The sequence below is a fragment of the Phallusia mammillata genome, chromosome 4 (genome assembly GCF_965637545.1).
Source record: "Phallusia mammillata chromosome 4, kaPhaMamm4.hap1.1, whole genome shotgun sequence".
NCBI classification, from domain to species: Eukaryota; Metazoa; Chordata; class Ascidiacea; order Phlebobranchia; family Ascidiidae; genus Phallusia; species Phallusia mammillata.
This window is the reverse complement of record NC_137255.1, coordinates 599007-618983: the sequence shown is the minus strand read 5'-3', so window position 1 is coordinate 618983 and position 19977 is coordinate 599007. Positions and strand designations below refer to the sequence as shown.

The 19977-nt window shown below is 41.4% G+C and overlaps 1 protein-coding gene across 1 annotated transcript; it reads left to right on the top strand.

Moving 5' to 3' along the window:
- Window positions 1–937: 937 nt before the first annotated feature.
- Window positions 938–19809, top strand: LOC145225151 (uncharacterized). The gene is made up of 14 exons (XM_080091809.1): window positions 938–1083; window positions 1527–1643; window positions 2102–2177; window positions 2677–2866; window positions 3332–3529; window positions 3911–4078; window positions 4542–4695; window positions 5212–5320; window positions 6515–6621; window positions 7614–7797; window positions 8156–8328; window positions 8743–8909; window positions 9600–9800; window positions 19253–19809. The coding sequence occupies exons 1-14, from the start codon at window positions 999–1001 to the stop codon at window positions 19391–19393; spliced, it is 2070 nt and encodes a 689-aa protein (XP_079947935.1). The 5' UTR covers window positions 938–998; the 3' UTR covers window positions 19394–19809.
- The last annotated feature ends 168 nt before the right edge of the window (window positions 19810–19977 follow it).

The following is a 19977-nucleotide window of genomic DNA, read 5'->3' as shown; positions in this document are numbered from 1 at the left end:
AGCAGTTTGACAGTTTGACAAAAAATGTTAATAAAAAAGAAATGAAACAAACTTTTAAGGACAGGAAAAAAAGGATTTTTCCTTCCGGGGAAAACTAATTGGCATGCAGCGCAATATTTTTACAACAGGGGTCCAGTTTAGCAGTTTGACAAAAAATAAAAAGAATATTAATAAATAAAAAAGAAATTAAACAAACTTTTAAGGGGCAGGGAAAAAAAGAAACTCTGTCGCAAACTAATTGGCATGCAGCGCAATATTTTTACAACAGGCGTCCAGCTCAGCAGGTTGACAGTTATGGCTTGTTATCTGGTTCGCGGATCGTTTTCGGCTCGAAGCAAAAGCGCCCGAACCGTTCCTTGCGGCAATTTGTTACAAGACCGATCCATCAGGTTTTCTCGCATCGTAATAACGCTGTGTTGGGACCTGTTATTATCACTGAATCTTGCACGCGTGCTATCTGTTCGGTGTGAAAAGAAAGTATTCAGCCAATTTCGATTGTTTGAAGTTGTGTTGTATAGTATTACAGTTTTTTTAAAGTTATGTTGCATTGTATTTGAGTTCTTTATATTGATATTAGAATCACTGTTAGTTATATGAAATGATGTTTAACGAATTTTTGTCCTAAGTAGTCCTAAGTTATGTTAAGTTGTATTTCAATTATTTAAGTTATGTTGTATTGTATTTGAGTTCTTTATAGCAATTTTAGAATCATTGTCAGTTATATGAATTGATGTTGGAATTAGTTTGAGCAGTCCAAAATATTGGTAGAATTATTTAAATTTATAAAGTAAAGTTAGAATTTTTGTTCTGTGAAAAAATATTAGAATCTCTTTTCCGTTGTTTAAAACAATTTCGAAAGTTCTTTCTTAAGTTCAGTTGAAGGCAGTGAGACAGGAATTTAACGTTTAATGGTAAAAAAACATTTAATTTGAACATTTACTCTGGTTTCCTTTACAGATACAGCCGCTGTCGGTTCGCATTAGGGCAAGGGGAGCAAAATGAATGCGTTAAAATTCTCAGCTTTGTTTTTCCTCATTGCTTTGGTGGATTTAAGTTCTTCGCAATCTGGACAAATTGACCCAGGTCAGTTTCACAGTGTTACGATTCTATTCATATTTTTCTGTTGAAATATATGACGTCAAAATCGCATATTTTTTCGTACAAGCAATACCTCCCGTAAAACATTGATTTGAAAAACGAGCATTTGTTTCAGTGTTTTAAACACTTTTGTTTTGTCAAAATGCGAAACGTATTAAAGAAACAGATTTATTTCTTGATTTTGTTTCAATGAAAAATACGCAAACCCCAATGTAAAATGTTAAGTTATTAAAAATCACTTATTTCATATTCACGTCTACGAAATTTATTCGCGCAACGATATTTCCCTAACAATGACGTCATGGTTAGTGACGTCATCGCTTATTTACGTGTGATGGCGTCACTCTCGTATGACGTCATGTACACGAGGTGTTAAGTAGATTTTTTGCACCACAAATTCCACCAATTGTGAACTTTCATGTTTTAAGGAACAATCCCGTTACCTGGGGTCCAATACGAGCTAGGCTATCCTGAATGCGCGCGTTATACCGATGACGGGAATCTGGTGATATCGTCGTACGACCAGTGCACTTCGTTCTGTTGCGGTAAGTCAGAGGTTTATGGCTCGAATCCCGGCTTCTACACCATGTCAAATTTATGGAGCTCTTCTGGCAAATGTCACAACTTGTGGCGTGCTTGCATTCCATTCTTTTTTCTTTTGTTTAACTTGCACTGTAATATATATGGTATTGCTGCCAGGCATATATGACATTATAATAACATGTTTATAGAGCTCTTCTGGCAATTGTATTTTTATTCCGACATTTTGACGATCTATACAGGTCGCCTTCATCAGGGTGTTTAACACTGAATGCGTTTCATTCTTTTATCTTTTGTTTATCGTGCACTGTACTAGTTGCATTCGGTGTTATTTACCCTGATGAAGGCGATCTGTATAGGACGTCGAAATGTCGGAATAAAAATACAATTGCCAGGAGAGCTCTATAAACTTGATATTATTCCTGGCAGCAATAGCTTATATACTGTACACTGTGTTTTTCAGGTGGTGTAGTGTACGACAATTCAACCGGTGCTGAATGTTGCGGCTCAGAGTTAAACGGGAAACCCTACTTCCCAAGGTAAACATCACGTATTAAGGTTGTGTAAAGCGGGTTTCGAAAGAGCTTTCTCCGCTCAAGCATTACAGCATGCGAGCGGTTTGTTATAATGGGAAATTTTTCTTTTTTACAATGCAACAGAGATGCAAAATTTTGGAAAAAATGAAGTATTAAGTTTATTTTAAAATTGCTTGTAGCGGTTAGCGGGTTTCTGCGCTCAAGAGTTACGAGATGCGATCGGAAACTAGTTTTTTTAATGCAAAAGCGTGTAGAGCTACTAACACAGGAACTCACAGCACGCACGGCTTGCTAAATACCGACGGAGGGCGTAAAGAGCTCAGCTATTTAAACAAACAGTGAAACTGGGATAGGGTTAGGGAATAAATTTAACATAAACAACTAGGGTTTTACGTTAGTTTTATTGTTAATATTATTGTGAAACTATACAACAACGTTGTTTTCCTCATAAACATATGAACAGATCCGTGTATACAGTAGTGTTCCATAATCGTTGTCTCAGGTACGAGAAATGTTGTAAATGGTGGACCGGACACGGGAAAGGACATCCCAAGTATTTCTTTAACTTTCCACAAATGGATTGTTGTGGATCGCAATTGGTCAGATGGGGAGCTATGAGTTGTTGTTATGGTCACGAGTTTCCTCCGCAAATCTTCAACCACTTCAGGGATCTCTGCTGCAACGGAAACAGGGTGAGAGTTTTTGTTTCTTCCTTCATTAGTTGTGCAAAATCCCCCTCTTCGTGTGTACATTTAAACAATCAGTAATTATAAAATCGCCTCCCCGACCCCCGTAGAAGTAAAATCGCTCCATGAAAACGGGCTTGAATCGGGTCTGCCTTTGCACTCTGTGTCAGTATTTATTTGACAAATTTAACCAGCTAAATAGCCAATAGTTGGACCTGACCTAATGTCAAACCGCCCTAAAACGCCTTGTTCGAGACCAAACGTCTATTGTGTTTGTTGTCTTGCTGTTTTCTAAGACTTCAATAAATAGACCTGTCAATCAAGCTTTCGGGCCTAAACGGGCTTCCCAACAATGATTCGGGTTCGGGCTCCAGTTTCTGGCCCGTTTACAACTCTGCTGTGACCCATGAACCGCCACATGCGCCCCGTTAAAGAACTCTGGTATTCATGAACACTTTTCACTTTTTGTAGGTGCGCGCAGCAACGCCACGAGTGAAATATTCGAAATGTTGCGGCGAAACGACTTCATACGATGTTCGACGTCACTCGTGTCCATGCAACGATGGCCGCGTTCTAAAAATGCCTGCGTCACAAACGGATTGTTGTTCGACGGTGGAGGGCCTGCTCACCCCCTACTCGACAAAAACTCAGTTTTGCTGCAACGGAGAGGTACAAATAATTCGAGATTTATGAATTAAGTTGTGTCAACCATGTCTAAATGCTATTTGTTTCGTATTTGCAACAAATTTGTTGGAATTGTGTAATTTTCATGGTGTTCAAATTTACACCTCCTACTTTTTCGTTTTCTTTGTTTAAGTTAGAAAATTGAAAATAAAGTACTTTTTTTCATTATAAAAACATAAATAAAACTCATAAATTTGTTTTTGAAAAAAAACTTTTTTATTCAATCCATTCTTTCGTATCTTTTGTTACTTTACAATCGACATTGAAACCGAATTCACTTTCATTTTTCCGACAAAATTTTGGTAAACTAAACCTCTTAAGACCGTGGGTTCAAATCTCACTTCAACCACATTAATTCCTTTTCAGGTCGGCGACAACGGCGTGAATTTCTGCTGCGGTTCAAGCGGCCTCGGAGTGATTGGTGAAGAAGTTTGTTGCACTGACAAGCTATTCCCGGTGGTTCCCCCAAACCGCAACCTCACTGCGTGCTGCAATGGCGAGGCTTACAATCCGGACCAGTTCATTTGCTGTGATGTAAGTTTGGCTTTATTTTGAAACGAACTGCTGCTGTCCGGCACTCATAAGGTTAAGAGTTCGAAACCCGACTCTGCCGCATGTAGTTTTGCTTTAAACATTGTGTTAATGCGATTGCAAGGCGCCTAAATATATGTAATTTAAAGAACAACTTGAAAACTGTAAACTAATTTACAAGTAAACGAACAAAGATGCTGACGTGTTCGCAAAAATGTTGTAACATTTACTTTTTCTTTCTCAAAATCTTTGTTACATCAAAAACAGAAATCAAAAGCGTATTATGTGATACTAACTAATCATCACATGATAGTTTGTTTTTCACGTAAAACTTTTACAGGATTTGATCGTTGCATTTATGTGATAATATGCCCCATGATATCGCATTTTTCACACGTGATATCCTATTTTTCACACGTGATATTTTCACGTGATATCCTATTTTTCACACGTGATATTTTCACAGGACGCGATCGTTGAAATCATCGAAGGAGCTGACCAATGCTGTGCGGGAATCCCCTACAACGTGGACAAGTCGATCTGTTGCCAAGGCAACCTGCTTAACCGGGAAACGGAAGGAACAGAATGTTGCGCAACTTTCGCGTTTTTCCCCGATAAAGGTGAGAGAAATACCAACATCTGATTGGATCACGTTTGTGTGGTGCGCGAAACGATTGAATAAAAAAAATTAATCAATGCGCTAAATTTTTCTCATTGCTTAATAAACAAAACCGGTCGATGTAACAACTTCGGAAAATATAATTCGTCCGGAATTGACGTAGCCACTGCGTCAGTATTTTTTGAATAAATTTAACTAGCTGAGAGTAGCCAGTTGCTGGACCTAATGTCAAACTGTCGTAAAACGCCTTGTTCAAGACCAATTGTCTATACTCTATAGTATGTGTTGTCTTGGTCTTTTCTGAAGCTTTAATATGTAGACCTGTCAATCAAACTTTCGGGCCTAAACGGGCTTTTAAAAAACGATTCGGGTTCGGGCTCCAATTTCAGGCCCGTTTACAACTCTGCAACTAGCATGTAAAAAGCAAAATAAATACTGTATAGTAAAAACTTACAAAGTCGTCCAGTACTACGCAGTGTTGAGAGCATTGGCTTACGTGTCACGTTGTGATTGGCAGGTTCGTTTTGTTGCAACGACCAGGTCTACCAATCGGAAAGCAGCGGAGGAGACACGTGTTGTGGCGATGATTTCTATTACAAGGATGATGGTGGCCTCATCTGTTGCGAGTAAGAACTTATTCTTGTATTTGAAAAAGCTGTTTTGCCAAATACGAGCCTGGCGAGACTTTGTTCAGTAAACCCAGTGGTGGGATTCAGCCAGTTCGTACCGGTTCTATAGAACGGTCTCACGAAAAACTATAGAACAGTCTCACGAAATTTTCTGAGTTCAGCGAACCGGTTAGCATTACTAGTTACTGTCAATGGACTTTTTGTAACAAAACCAGCTGAAAAAATACGACTTTTGTAACAAAATCGGCTGAAAAATACGACTTTTGTGATAGAACCACAAAAAAAATTGAATCCCACCACTGTGTATAAACACACACGTATAATTACCGGTCTAAACATGTGCCTGATAAAAAAAAACATCTACAGTCAGCCTTACACAAACGATTTTATCAGTATTTGATTTACAGGAGTTGTTCTACTATTCTGTATGTCGCTAAAGTTTGTGTCGTATTTATTGGGCTTCTTTGATTCGATTTAACTAGGTTACTCGAGTCACCTTTTTGTTTTTTTACAAACGGGACATTGGTAATTAAAAGTTTCAATCTGTGATTATGTAGTTAACTTGCGTTTATTTCCAGCAGCGTTTTGGTTCTTAATCAGACTTTGTTAAGTATAAAGTTCGCGTGATCCAATTTGTGATGAACAAAAAATATCTATAATATGCGGTGACACAAAAGTATCACAAAAGTCATATTTTGTCAGCCGGTTCTATCACAAAAGTCATATTTTTCAACCGGTCCTGTTAAAAAAAGTCCATTGACAGTAACCAGTAATGCTAACCGGTTCGCTGATCTCATAAAATTTCGTGAGACGGTTCTATAGAACCGGTGCGAACCGGCTGAATCCCACCACTGATAATATGCACAAAAACGGTTTTGGCAGAATTTGATTTTTGTTCTTCACGGCAGTTGCTCTATTAAGCTGCAAACAACCACAAACGTTTGTACATGGTGTATTGCGCTGATTACATTTACTGGGTTACTTGAGTTACCACATCCACTGCCGCGTTTAATCTGGCAATTTAAATTCCTAAGCCTCGAAGAATCTGTGATGAACTCATGTTATTTTCCAGAGGAGTTTTGGGTTAAGTCTCAAAGAATTTATTGTAAGATTACTGGAGTTGCCTGTGAAATACGGGACATTGGTAAATTTAGGTCTTTAGCTCTGTGATTAACTTATGTGTTTTTCCAGAGGAGTATTGGGTCTCCTCAGACAGGGCGACTCCTGTTGTGGAACTTTGCCGTATTTCGCCGAAACTGCAATTTGCTGCGATCTCAGGGTTTCCGAAAAATCACTAGGTGAGCTTCCAAATTTAAACTAATACTGCCAGGCATAATATCAAGTTTGTAAAGCTCTTCTGGCAATTGTATTTTTATTCCGACGTTTCGGCGTACTATACAGGTCGCCTTCATCAGGGTAAATAACACTGAATGCGACTAGTACAGTGCACGATAAACAAAGGAAAAAATAATGGAACGCAAGCACGTCACAGCGCAACAAAAACACCGCGCGATAACGAATGATTCGTTAAAAATACATTCGCCTGACGAGCTCTATAAAATTGACTAACTCATGTTATCTGTCTTATTATTATACTTGGGTTTAATGGTGAAAATAACGGCCCAAATAGACGTAAAAAGCGACATGCTTTATTGTTCAAACGTTTCGGCAAATGCTCATGCCATCATCAGTGACATGAAGGCCACATCAATTGCACCCATTTAAATACACTTTAGTCGCATAAAAGAATGATAAAAATGTGCGAAACAAGCGTCGGATAAAAACGATAGATAACAATAAATAAAATAAATAAAAAATAAATAAATAAAAAACTTGAAACTTGAGTATATAAACTTGAGTCTCGTGAAGGAACGTTTGAACAATAAAGCATGTCGCTCTTTACGTCTATTTGGGCCGTTATTTTCACCATTAAACTTATGAACAGATCCGTACATAGTGTTACAAATATACTTGGGTGATGCAACAAATATATTAAATTTATTGATTAAACTGTGTAGTATATTATAAACCACAAGTCACCAGAGACTCAGTGCGACAGATGGAGACAACAGTCGCATGTAATAACAGGCTGAAAACTTTAAAAACCCAAAGTCGTCCACAGATTTTCGGTTTATGTTTAGACAGATATATTATACCTAAGTAATAGGCATCATCAGTACCTAAAAACAAACAGCGCTAAAAATCGTATGCAAGTTAAAATCGTATCGATTGATTGACAAACTATTTCCCTTAACCGGTGTGAGAATAATATGATTTCTATGGCGCGCAGGTAACAGCTGTTGTCGTGGCAACGCGTACTTTCCCGTGGATCCCGATGACGATACCCGCACTTCGATTTGTTGCGAGAACGGACCTTTCGGCCCCTTCAAATCGCCCCGCTGTTGTGGGGGTGAGGGTTACGATGTAGAAGGGGGAACCATTTGCTGTGGCGAAAGAGTTTACGGAAAATACAGGTAACCCATGGTTACGGCGGTTGGTTATGACGTCATAAATGTGTGTGTTTTTAAACGATTTCTATGAAAAAAGGGTCTGTTACGTCATCGTCCATTGTTAGCAATTTACAAAAGCGCTTTGTTCACATTCTATCGGGTGACGCGATTGCATTGTTACGTCACAAAATACAGGTATGCCATGGTAACTGGGTCGTGACGACATAAATAGGACTGTATTTAAATGATTATTTTTAAGCAAAAAATCTCTGTTACGTCAGTGTCCAAGTGTTAATTACAATCTAACTCATTGTACTCAATTTACAAAAGTGCTATGTTACATCATTCTGTCGGGTAACGCGATTGTATTGTTACGTCACAGCTACCCGTCTTGTTGTGTGGACATCGGGTTCGACGCGAGAACACACACTTGTTGCGGTTCGACGGTTTACCCGAATCCAAACGATTCGGACCAGGTAGCCTGTTGCGGAAACGGACCTTACGACAAGAAAACTGGACTCTGCTGCTCAGGAACGAACATGACTGTCCCGGAAGGTATAGCGACATCGTGTGGTTGATTGTAACAAAGTTTGTTTGTGACAAGGGTTCTTAAACTTTTCAAGCTCATTTTTACAATCAGACGCGATTGTTTAAGGCAGGATTTGGTAACCCTTATAGCACTACGGACCGTTTCAAAAAACTGCAATTTTATCGTTTGATTTTGCACAGTTTTTGATTTTGGTTACCGCTAAACACTTTATTTTTCCCCCTTAAGTAAATATTCCGGTTAAATGCAATATACCTGGGCAAATTGTAATTGCGATTAACCGGATTTATACGCATAAAAAATGCAAACTTACGTGAAAAACAAATTGATGTGATCAACTTATGGAAATTACAGTTTTGACGTAATTTTTATGTTCTCATATGAGACTCGTTTGTAACACTTCTTCGTTTGTTTCGTCACAGGCATACACATCAGCAAGGCGAAGTGTTGTGACGTAACAGGCGTTTATAATGAGGACACACAGGTGTGTTGTTTGGGTCAGATCTTCGACAAGACGAACAGATGGACAAGCAGGTGTTGCGGAGCTGTCATGTATCAGACAGATGAGCAACTGTGCTGTGAAGGAGATGTAAGTAAATTATGTAAAGCATTTAAAGCGGTCGACTTGTCAGGGTTTGTTAACAGGGTCACCCAGCAATGATACTGGCGTAGACTCATAAGTACAGTGGTGGGATTCAATTTTTTGTCAGCCGCTTCTATCACAAAAGTAATATTTTTCAGCCGGTTCTGTTACAAAATGTCCATTGACAGTAACCAGTAATGCTAACCGGTTCGCTGATCTCATAAAATTTCGTGAGACGGTTCTATAGAACCGGTGCGAACCGGCCGAATCCCACCACTGAATAAGTACAATGTAGGTTGTAAAAGCATAGAGCCAATAAATGATAAGCTGCAGACAGTGCACACTGTTTCGACCTATTAGGTCACATCAGTGCAGCTGGTGATGAGACATCGTGCTGGCGAGTGAAGCCTTCCTCTCGTCACCAGCTGCACTTATGAGTCCTCATCTCATAAAGTTTTCTGTATACCTGCAACACGTTCTTCAGTTATATGCTTTTGAATCATCCTCGCCTATCTAAGTTCTTTTTTTTAATGTTTTCTTTTACTTTTGGCATAATGTTGCTAGATGTATGAAATCGCGCCAAGCTTAAAATGTGATGACATTTTAACTTTACTAAACCTAAAACTTTTAGTTTAGTATTTGTATTAACTTTTAAATATTGTACCGACACAAAGTAACAAACTCAATTCAACTCAGGGCTTCCAAGAACCAATGCTGCATGATTTCGAGTTCGGAATCGACAATACAAAGTGCTGCGGGACAGATCTTTACAATTCGAGTATAGACTTTTGCTGCAACGGAATATTGCAGAGGAAAACTTTCGATGAAACTGGTTGTTGTGCTGGGTTCGTGTACGACAGAACAAGTTTCATCTGCTGCCGGGATGTGCTGCAACCTGTGAGTGGAAAGTTCTATGTTTCTGTATAACTATAACTGTGCTTGCCATGTGTCTTGACCTACACATAAGCTCCCTGCCTACACTAAGACCACTGTGAGCAACATTAGATGTACACGCTGTGGTCACATGCAAGTCTATAGACAGCATAGATTTCCATGTGTCTGGACATACACACAAGCTCCTTGAGTACACTGAGGACCACTGTGAACAACATTTGTAACGACCGCTAGGTGCGCAGCCTGGCCCTGCGCCGTTCGTCACACTAGATAACCCTTTTTGTAAAACGCGCCCGTCCTACAGCCTGTCCTCCAAGACGACCCACTCTTGCATTTGCAACGAATGTTCTTTTTTGGCGATAAAAGGCAACGCTGACGAATAAACCAAGACGACAACGTCAATAGCAACGGCAACGGTTTTTCTGTAACCACAAATAACATACATAAGCCAGACGTACACATTATGACGTCATAGCGACCATCAAACAATAAGCAGTTTTAACAGTACACACAAGGTTTTAAACTAAATCTACATTAATCGGTCATATTTTACATTAGATTACTTCCAAATTACTCATAACAAGTCAAGTTACTGTTAAAATACACATTAACACAAGTTAAACACAAATCAAGCAAAAACATAAAACATACCAACTGTTGGGTAACCAGGGCTTTACTAGCACGCGGCTAGAGGTTCCACAACTGACAATTCAGCATTTTAGCTATTGCTCTTAACATTTACAGTTTCACTATAAACAAAATAGTCACAAGAAATTAGGATAAATTCACTTAAATTGACTGCAAACCTAGCAACTAACGCAGCTCACAAAAACGTGGCGTTCAAAGCACATGCTCTGTCGCGGATGAATATTTCAATACGTCACGAATAAACGAGAACTTCCAAGCGGAAATCACCCAAGCGGAACAATTAATTCTCGCTGTAACATACCCCCCGACGATGTGCGAACCCATGAGAACATCTTTACAACACACAAACAGCGAGAAAGGAAAACGTAACGAACAAACACAACACTTTAAGCCAGGGGTGGGCAAACTTTTCAGTGCAAGGGCCGCATTCAAAAGTTTATAATCTTACCGGGCCGCATAGTATTTCACCAACGACCGCCAATTGCTTGCTTGTTGTTTTGTTTTAAAACAACTGATGCAAAGAATAAGGTTTGTATCATATATATACCATTTAAAGTCGCCTAAAATGCTCTGATTAACAATTTCTAACTTGTGCATAAATTTAGCTCAACGGAGCTAACTGTTTATGACGTCATAAACTGTATTGTGACGATTGCAGTGCCTGTTTTTTCGCATTGTTTGCACATAATAAGCGGATAAAAAGCCTGGCACATATGGTTACTAGACTGCTAATCTTTTTTCCAGTCCCACGAAATCTGTTTTAGCAGTTTAAAAATCAAAATATTTAGCAAAATAGATTGCGGCCGCAGGTTGTGCACCCCTGCGCAAAATTATTACATAGTATATTTTCAGCTTTATGCAAATACGTTTGTTCATGACTGTACAAACATTGGTTGAAACGCTACAATTGTAATTGTTTCAAAAAAACAAGCGTTTGTTGCAACAAAGGCTGAACCACGTTTTTTTGTTAATAAAGTCCGAGTGCCAACATTAAACAAAAAGTACTGCAACGACCTAAACATGATCCAAAGTGACCAAAGTTTGGGCGTCAACAGTGCAAAGTGGGCTGTTTTTGAAAACGTGAATCGCTTTTACTTTTATCGAACGAAGAAATTGTGTCAAGTGACGATTTGCATAATAACGTGGCAGAAACAACAGGCTAAAGCACGTGAAAAGTATCTGTGTTTAGTTCCAAAGTATCGAACGGGTACAGATACTGCATATGGCATTGGTATCGGCAAGTCGCACCCCCGGTATTTTTGAAACTCTGCGCCTGTGCTCATAGTACTATTTAGCGTTACTCGGAAACATTTGGCGGGCCGCATAAACTCCTTTGGCGGGCCGCATGCGGCCCGCGGGCCGTAGTTTGCCCACCCCTGCTTTAAGCCTTCATAATCAAACACAATTTCGCGATCGGTCGTTTGAACGACCCAACGTGCGTTTTAACCAAAGCACTTCGCACAAACCCGGACTTATCCGGGTACGTTTCTACGATTCTTCCGGTAAGCCATTTTCCTCGTGGTGCCGAGTTGTCGACCAACAGGACCAGATCACCAGCGTCGAGGTTCTCTTCGGGAAATTGCCATTTCTGACGCGTCTGTAGCGTCAGCAGGTACTCATTTGTCCATCGGACCCAAAACTGGTCGGCCAAGTACTGGACCTGGCGCCAGTGTCGTCGAACGTAGTTGTCTTCCTTCACAAATACTCCGGGTGGCGAGATATCATGTCGCCCAATCAAAAGCAGGTGGTTCGGTGTCAGAGGCTCTCTGTCGGCAGGATCAAGACTGATGGGAGTCAAGGGCCTCGAGTTTAGGATGAACTCGACCTCAACAAGCAGCGTACTCAGCGTCTCGTCAGAAGGCACTTGCTGTCCCAACAATACATTCAAGATCTTGCGCACCGAACGAATTAGACGTTCCCAGACGCCACCCATGTGACTGGCGGCAGGTGGGTTAAATGACCAGTCAACGCCCCACTGGCGAAGACGTTCTTCGATGTGAGTTTGATTCCATTTTTCAAGAGACTCGCGCAGTATGCGCTCAGCGCCGACGAAGTTCGTTCCATTATCACTGAAAATGCGCCTGGGCTTTCCCCGTCTTCCAATAAACCTTCGGAAAGCGTCAATAAACGAGTCAGTAGAAAGCGAGTGCGCTACTTCCAAATGCACAGCACGCACGGTCATACACGTGAAGATGCAACCGTATCGTTTGACTTCGCTTCTTCCTTGTTTCACGAGTATGGGTCCAAAGTAATCCACACCCACAGACGAAAACGGTGGCTCACCCGGAGTCGTGCGCTCAACAGGTAAGTCGGCCATCATTTGTTTCGAGACTGAAGCATTTCTTCTTCGACAGAACACACAGTTTCCAAGGATTCTTCTTACCGCTACACCACCTCGCACAATCCAATATCTCTGACGAACAATTGCCCAAGTGTGCGACATTCCGGAATGGCAAACATTAGCGTGTGTCTCGCGAATAATCAAAGTAGTAATGTGATGTGCGTTTGGGAGAATCATCGGGTGCTTAATTTCAAAGGGAATCGGTGCCCTTTCCAGGCGGCCACCCACTCGCAACACACCACCAATCAAAACAGGATTGAGTCTATGAAGAGCTTTTGATGGCAGTTTCTTCATGACTTTCTTCTTCCCGGTGCGATCTAAGTCTTCGCACTTGCACAATGCCTCTATTTCGTCAGAAAACTGTCTTCCTTGAACATATTTGACAATCGCTAGCTCAGCACTTTCAAGATCAGCGACAGTCAGTCTTTTGGATAGGTGTTGGTTCTTCTTAGAACGCAGATAGTCAACGAATCGCTGGAGCCAAGCAACTGCCTTCTTTAGTTTCTTCCATGAAGAATAGCGACAAATTAAATCATCAAACAAACACTGCTCCTCTGCAACATGCACAGCCAACATTTTCTTCGGTTTCATGTTTAAATATTCCTCGGGAACATCTTTGGTATTCACGGGATTCGTAGGCCAGTGACGTTCATCGCTGCCTAAAAACGAAGGTCCGGTGAACCAACGCTTGTTTTGGAGAAAAGCCTTTACAGTACACCCACGAGATGCGTCATCAGCTGGGTTTAATGCAGTAGGAACATGCTTCCACTGCGACGCGTCGGATCCTTCCTCAATTTTCGCCAGTCGGTTGGCGAAAAAGGTACAAAACCGTTTATTTACGTTGTAAATGGATTGGAGAACTGCAGTTGAATCAGTCCAAAACACGGATCGTCCGATATCCAAGTCAAGTTCCTGCCTTAAAACTTGGTCCATCTTGACAGCAAGAGTAGCTGCGGTCAATTCCAATCTGGGAATAGACACCATCTTCAAAGGCGCAAGACGGGCCTTTCCAGTAACAAAAGAACAATGCACATTGCCTTGTTCATCCATTGTTCGCAAGTATGCGACTGTTCCGTATCCACAGGAAGACGCATCTGCGAAATGATGCAGCTCGTGCGTCTTGACTTCAAGTCCAGTGGTCTGAAAACACCTTTTAATCTTAATTTCTGATAGACCTGGAAGCTCAGAAATCCATGCGTTCCATCTCTTTTCTATATCCGGTGGAACTTCCTGATCCCAGCCATAATTTTCTTTGCAAAGCTCCTGCAAAAGCTTTCGCGCATGTAATATTACAGGCGCAACGAAACCCAGGGGATCGAACAAGGAGCTGACCACGGAAAGTATTCCTCTCCTCGTTACAGGCTTCTTTTTGACCTTTACGTCAAATTCAAACACGTCGGAGCGAAAATTCCACAACACTCCAAGCACACGTTCCATGTGCTTTACATCAACATTTAATATAATGGACTGTACAGATCTATCTTCGGTTGGGACTGACGACAACACACGCTCGCTGTTGCTCACCCATTTTCTGAGCCGAAATCCTCCGAGCTGCAACAATTCACGCAACTCTCCAGCCAATTTGATTGCATCGTCTTCGTTCCTTACGGACTTCAAACAATCGTCCACGTAGAAGTTTTGTTTCACTGTCGAAACCGCTTCAGAACTGAATTTTTCCTTGTTATCTTCAGCAGTTTTCTGCAAACAGTACCCAGCACAGCAAGGAGACGAGGCTGCACCAAATATGTGCACCAGCATCTGGTAATCAACGGGTTCACGCGACAAATCGCCTTCAGGCCACCAAACGAATCTTAGTGCAGATGCATCGATCGGATCAACCTTTACCTGGTGAAACATCGCTTCTACATCGGCGACAAAAGCAACTGGTTCCTGGCGAAATCGGACAAGCGTCCCAAAAAGACTGTTGAGCAAATCTGGGCCTTGCAAAAGCTGGTCATTCAGCGAAATATTATGATATCTGGCGGCGCAGTCAAAGACGACCCTCACCTTTCCAGGTTTCTGCGGGTGTACAACCGGGTGATGCGGCAGGTACCAAACAGCGCCATCTTCCGGCTCCTTGTCGTCGCACTTCAAACGTCTGGCATATCCCTCGTTCAAGTACGTATCTAACGTTTGCTTGTACTTCTCATACAGCTGCGAATCAGTTTCCAATCGCCGTTTCAAGTATGACAAACGCTTCATTGCCATAGCACGATTATTTGGCAAGTTTGGAGCACCTGGTCTCCATGGCATTCGCAGTTGGTAGTGTCCGTCATGACACTTCACTGAGCTTTCCATCTGTTTCAATGCGTACCTGTCTTCTTTCGACAGTGTCGTTCCGGGTGACAACGCGGTTTGGCCAAAGTCGCTTTCCCACATGCATTTTATCTGTTGGTGCAACGTTTCGTCCTGCGAGGTTACAAAATTCACCCGTATCTGTGAACTTCTTGAACCATTACTACGACATGGACCTACAAGCGACCAACCGAGCATAGAACGCACGGCACTTGGCTCCTTTCTTCCGCCTCTTCGTTCATCATTTATCCAGAACACCTCGGGAACGTTCGCTCCAATCAGCAACATGACTTCCCCATGGGGCAAGACAGGAAACTCTAAATTTCGCAAGTGAGGCCATCGCCAAAGCGACCCTTCCGGTATTCTGTTTGGGGAGACTGGCAAACTGTCCACGCTCAAAACGTCGTTTAATCGTACGGATTGCTTCCCGTCGAGCGACGCCACCGTTAAATCGACGGCCAAACCCTCTCTTCTCTGTAACCTATCACTGACAGTGGTCAAGGAGTACGTTGTCTTTCTCCCCCCGACGTCCAGCTGCTCGATCAGTCGTTTGTCACACAAGGTTGTAGTCGATCCTTGATCCAAAAAGGCGTAAGTTTCCAGCTTTCTACCATTACTGGCCGTAACCTTTACCGGCACTATGTTAAGGTACACACTCTCTGCATGAGTGCTCATGCAAGTCCAGGTGACAGTTGCATTTGATGATGACGGTTTCTCTTCTGAGGCCTGCGTAGACGCTTCGCGTACGGGTGCAGTTGAAGAAGTCTTCCATTCTGTCCAGTGCAGAAGGTTGTGATGCTTTCCACGGCATCCGCCGATGGTGCAAGAGTTTGGTAAACTACATGTTCTTGCTATATGACCCTTTACAAAGCAATTGTCACACAGCCGAACTTGACGCAGAAACTTTCTTCGCTCTACGAAGGTTTTCCGTTTGAACACGTCGCAATTGCCAAGGTCGTGTGATTTACTGCACAAAGGACATCCCTGCTTCTGAGGACTTCTAGGTTCAGCCTTACGCTCGTTTCCCGGAGCAACCGATGTCGCATGAGTCGATGCTCTTGTCCTCGTCGTAGGAGATTTGCTGCGCCTTTTCTGCGTATCTCTGTCCTTCCGAGGACCCAACACTCGACCAAACATCGTGGTTCCAATGTACGCTTCTTTCTTAACGAATTCAACAAGGTGACAGAAACGAGGCTCTTCCCCATTCCTTTCAATTTTAGCAGCATGTCTTCTCCATTGACTTTGCAGTGCAAACGGCAATCGCTTTATTATATTCAGCATATTTTCAAAATTGTTGATGTCTGCGAAGTATCCCAGATGAGTCAGGGTCACCAGACACTCTTCTAATGCCTGTGCTAGCTCTATCAATCCGTCAGTATCATCGGATTTCAGATAAGGCCAGTGACTTAGCTTATCCACGTATGCACGTGCGATAATGATAGGACGTCCGTAACGCTCTAATAACAACTCTCGAGCCCTTCGGTAACCTTCCGGAGAGTCAAGGCCAATGCAAAAGGCAATCATTGCATGTGCTTCTTTTCGACAGTATTGGATCAGATAATTAAGCTTCACACTGTCGCTGTCTACCCGCCGACCAATATTTTCGTCAAAGCTTATCATGAAACGCGTGTACATTAGCGGATCACCATCAAAATACAATAGCTGTGGTCTGGGAAGCTCCATCCCTGCCTTTAAGACTGCAGCAACACGACACAGGTCACTCACCTCCGGCTCATGATTCAGTGCTTCCGTTTTTGGTTTAGGTTCGCAACGCGAGGAGGACGGAATGTCCGTTACCTGCGCTTCTGAACTGCTTCTGTTAATAATGCTGGAGTCTGATGCTTGCTTTTCCTTTTTTACTACTTCGGGTTTGGTCTCAGGTGAGAAGAGGACTGGTAATTCAACTTGCTTCTCTGGCTGAAATCCAGCGAAACATGATCCCGATGAAGACGTTCTTTCCCATAACTCAGCTGCCACTGTGGCAGCCTTTATTTTATGGTCAGCTTCCAGAAGTTTTAACTGATTTTCTGTTTCCATCCTTTTTTGCAGAAACTCCTTTTCTAACAGCGCGACTTCCTTATTTACCAGCGCCTCAGTACGTCTGCAACTCGACCTCGAACTTGTATGTGAACCAATTCTACTTCTAGAACCAAAATCGCTGACAGACGGTTCCTTGCTCGAGTGTTCAGGCGGTTTGGAACGCCTTACTTCCTCTAACCATTCTTCTGTGCGCGCATCAAATTCTTGCTTGCCACTTCGCAAACTTGAGAGCGCAGCATTAATTTTTCTTCTATCTTTTTTCTTTTTTACAAAATCCAGTCGTGTTGTGTGTTTGCCAACACATTCGTCGTACAAAACATCAATGGATGAAGTCTTCTCTTTTAACTGTTGCACATTCGAGGAATCAATCATAATTTCCTCTGCATCTTGATATGCCAAGTTCAGTCGTTTAACTAAATTGTCAAGAGTGTGTTGAGATTTAACCATCTTGATAGCTCTACCAACGATGTTAGAAAGTTCGAAGTTGAAAACCTTTATTTTCAACGAGTTGAAAAACTTTATTTTTCAGAGGCTTCCGTAGATTGAACACTTTGTTTTCAATCAGTTGAAAAACTTTATTTTTCATCAGTTTTTCCGTAAGTTGAAAAACTTTATTTTTCAACGATTTCCGTAGGTTGAACACTTTGTGTTCCAAAGTTGAAAAACTTTAATGTAACGACCGCTAGGTGCGCAGCCTGGCCCTGCGCCGTTCGTCACACTAGATAACCCTTTTTGTAAAACGCGCCCGTCCTACAGCCTGTCCTCCAAGACGACCCACTCTTGCATTTGCAACGAATGTTCTTTTTTGGCGATAAAAGGCAACGCTGACGAATAAACCAAGACGACAACGTCAATAGCAACGGCAACGGTTTTTCTGTAACCACAAATAACATACATAAGCCAGACGTACACATTATGACGTCATAGCGACCATCAAACAATAAGCAGTTTTAACAGTACACACAAGGTTTTAAACTAAATCTACATTAATCGGTCATATTTTACATTAGATTACTTCCAAATTACTCATAACAAGTCAAGTTACTGTTAAAATACACATTAACACAAGTTAAACACAAATCAAGCAAAAACATAAAACATACCAACTGTTGGGTAACCAGGGCTTTACTAGCACGCGGCTAGAGGTTCCACAACTGACAATTCAGCATTTTAGCTATTGCTCTTAACATTTACAGTTTCACTATAAACAAAATAGTCACAAGAAATTAGGATAAATTCACTTAAATTGACTGCAAACCTAGCAACTAACGCAGCTCACAAAAACGTGGCGTTCAAAGCACATGCTCTGTCGCGGATGAATATTTCAATACGTCACGAATAAACGAGAACTTCCAAGCGGAAATCACCCAAGCGGAACAATTAATTCTCGCTGTAACAACATTAGATGTACACGCTGTGGCCACACATCAGTTTATGCACAGCATAGATTTCCACATGTCCGGACATACACACAAGCTCCTTGAGTACACTGAGGACCACTGTGAACAACATTAGATGTACACGCTGTGGTCACATGCAAGTCTATAGACAGCATAGATTTTCACGTGACTGGTCATACACACAAGCTCCCTGAGTACACTGAGGACCACTGTGAACAACATTAGATGTACACGCTGTGGCCACACATCAGTTTATGCACAGCATAGATTTCCACATGTCCGGACATACACACAAGCTCCTTGAGTACACTGAGGACCACTGTGAACAACATTAGATGTACACGCTGTGGTCACATGCAAGTCTATAGACAGCATAGATTTTCACGTGACTGGTCATACACACAAGCTCCCTGAGTACACTGAGGACCACTGTGAACAACATTAGATGTACACGCTGTGGCCACACATCAGTTTATGCACAGCATAGATTTCCACATGTCCGGACATACACACAAGCTCCTTGAGTACACTGAAGACCACTGTGAACAACATTAGATGTACACGCTGTGGCCACACATCAGTTTATGTGCAACATTTGTGCTTTGGCATACACATAAACGCCCTGACCACACTGAGGACCACTACGAGCAACATATTTTCAGCAATTTGCAAGATGTTGGTCACAATTTCCAATCATTACCACAAGATGCATTGGTTTTTTTGTTTTGCAGATCGGTGATTCAGTTCCATGGCAAAGAGCTGAATGCTGTGGCGGTAGATGTATGTACAAGGGACCACAGAGATGTTGCAACGACCGAATCTACGCACGAAACAGGAGAACCGACGTTACATGCGAAACCTATGTGCGATAAACCAATTGAAATATATGAAACCAATCAAAATACATTTTTTAAGTAGTGTTGTGCTTTTTGAGATAAAAAAATCCTAATAAGACACTGAACTGCGCATGTGAAAAGAAATGCATTTAGTAAACAAATTGTGCATTGTATTTGGTCGCGATTTTAAAGTGTTTTTACTCTCCGCTCATTCTGCAGATTTTATCCGATGAGCGAAAATACACCACTTCGCAAAAAAGTTTTTTAGTCAAAACAAAAAGTTTGTTGTTGATTTTTTTTATCAGTAATTCAATGCAGGGCTCAAAGACGATGATTTTTTTGGTATAACATAAATACTGTTACTAGTAGCATTGTATTTTATGTTTACCAGTGTGCGCTATTTCATTACTTAAGTAAAAAATAAATTACCTTAATAAAAAAGCATTGATTAATTTGTACACATAATGCACGTAAGATACCACAAGGCAGTGTTAGAATTGTTCGGTAGATGTACAGCCATAATGTAAACATAACAAATGCAGGCAGTGGCTTTAAAAAACAATAATTGTGAAACAATGGAAATGAGGATTATGTTGTTTGTTGAAAGTAATTGTTGAAAA

Excerpts from the sequence above, each read along its gene's own strand:
- LOC145225151 (XM_080091809.1), top strand. The coding sequence starts at position 999 with ATGAATGCGTTAAAATTCTCAGCTTTGTTTTTCCTCATTGCTTTGGTG. Across the intron at positions 3,530-3,910 it reads AGTTTTGCTGCAACGGAGAG|GTCGGCGACAACGGCGTGAA; the intron begins GTACAAATAATT and ends ATTCCTTTTCAG. Across the intron at positions 4,696-5,211 it reads CGCGTTTTTCCCCGATAAAG|GTTCGTTTTGTTGCAACGAC; the intron begins GTGAGAGAAATA and ends TGTGATTGGCAG.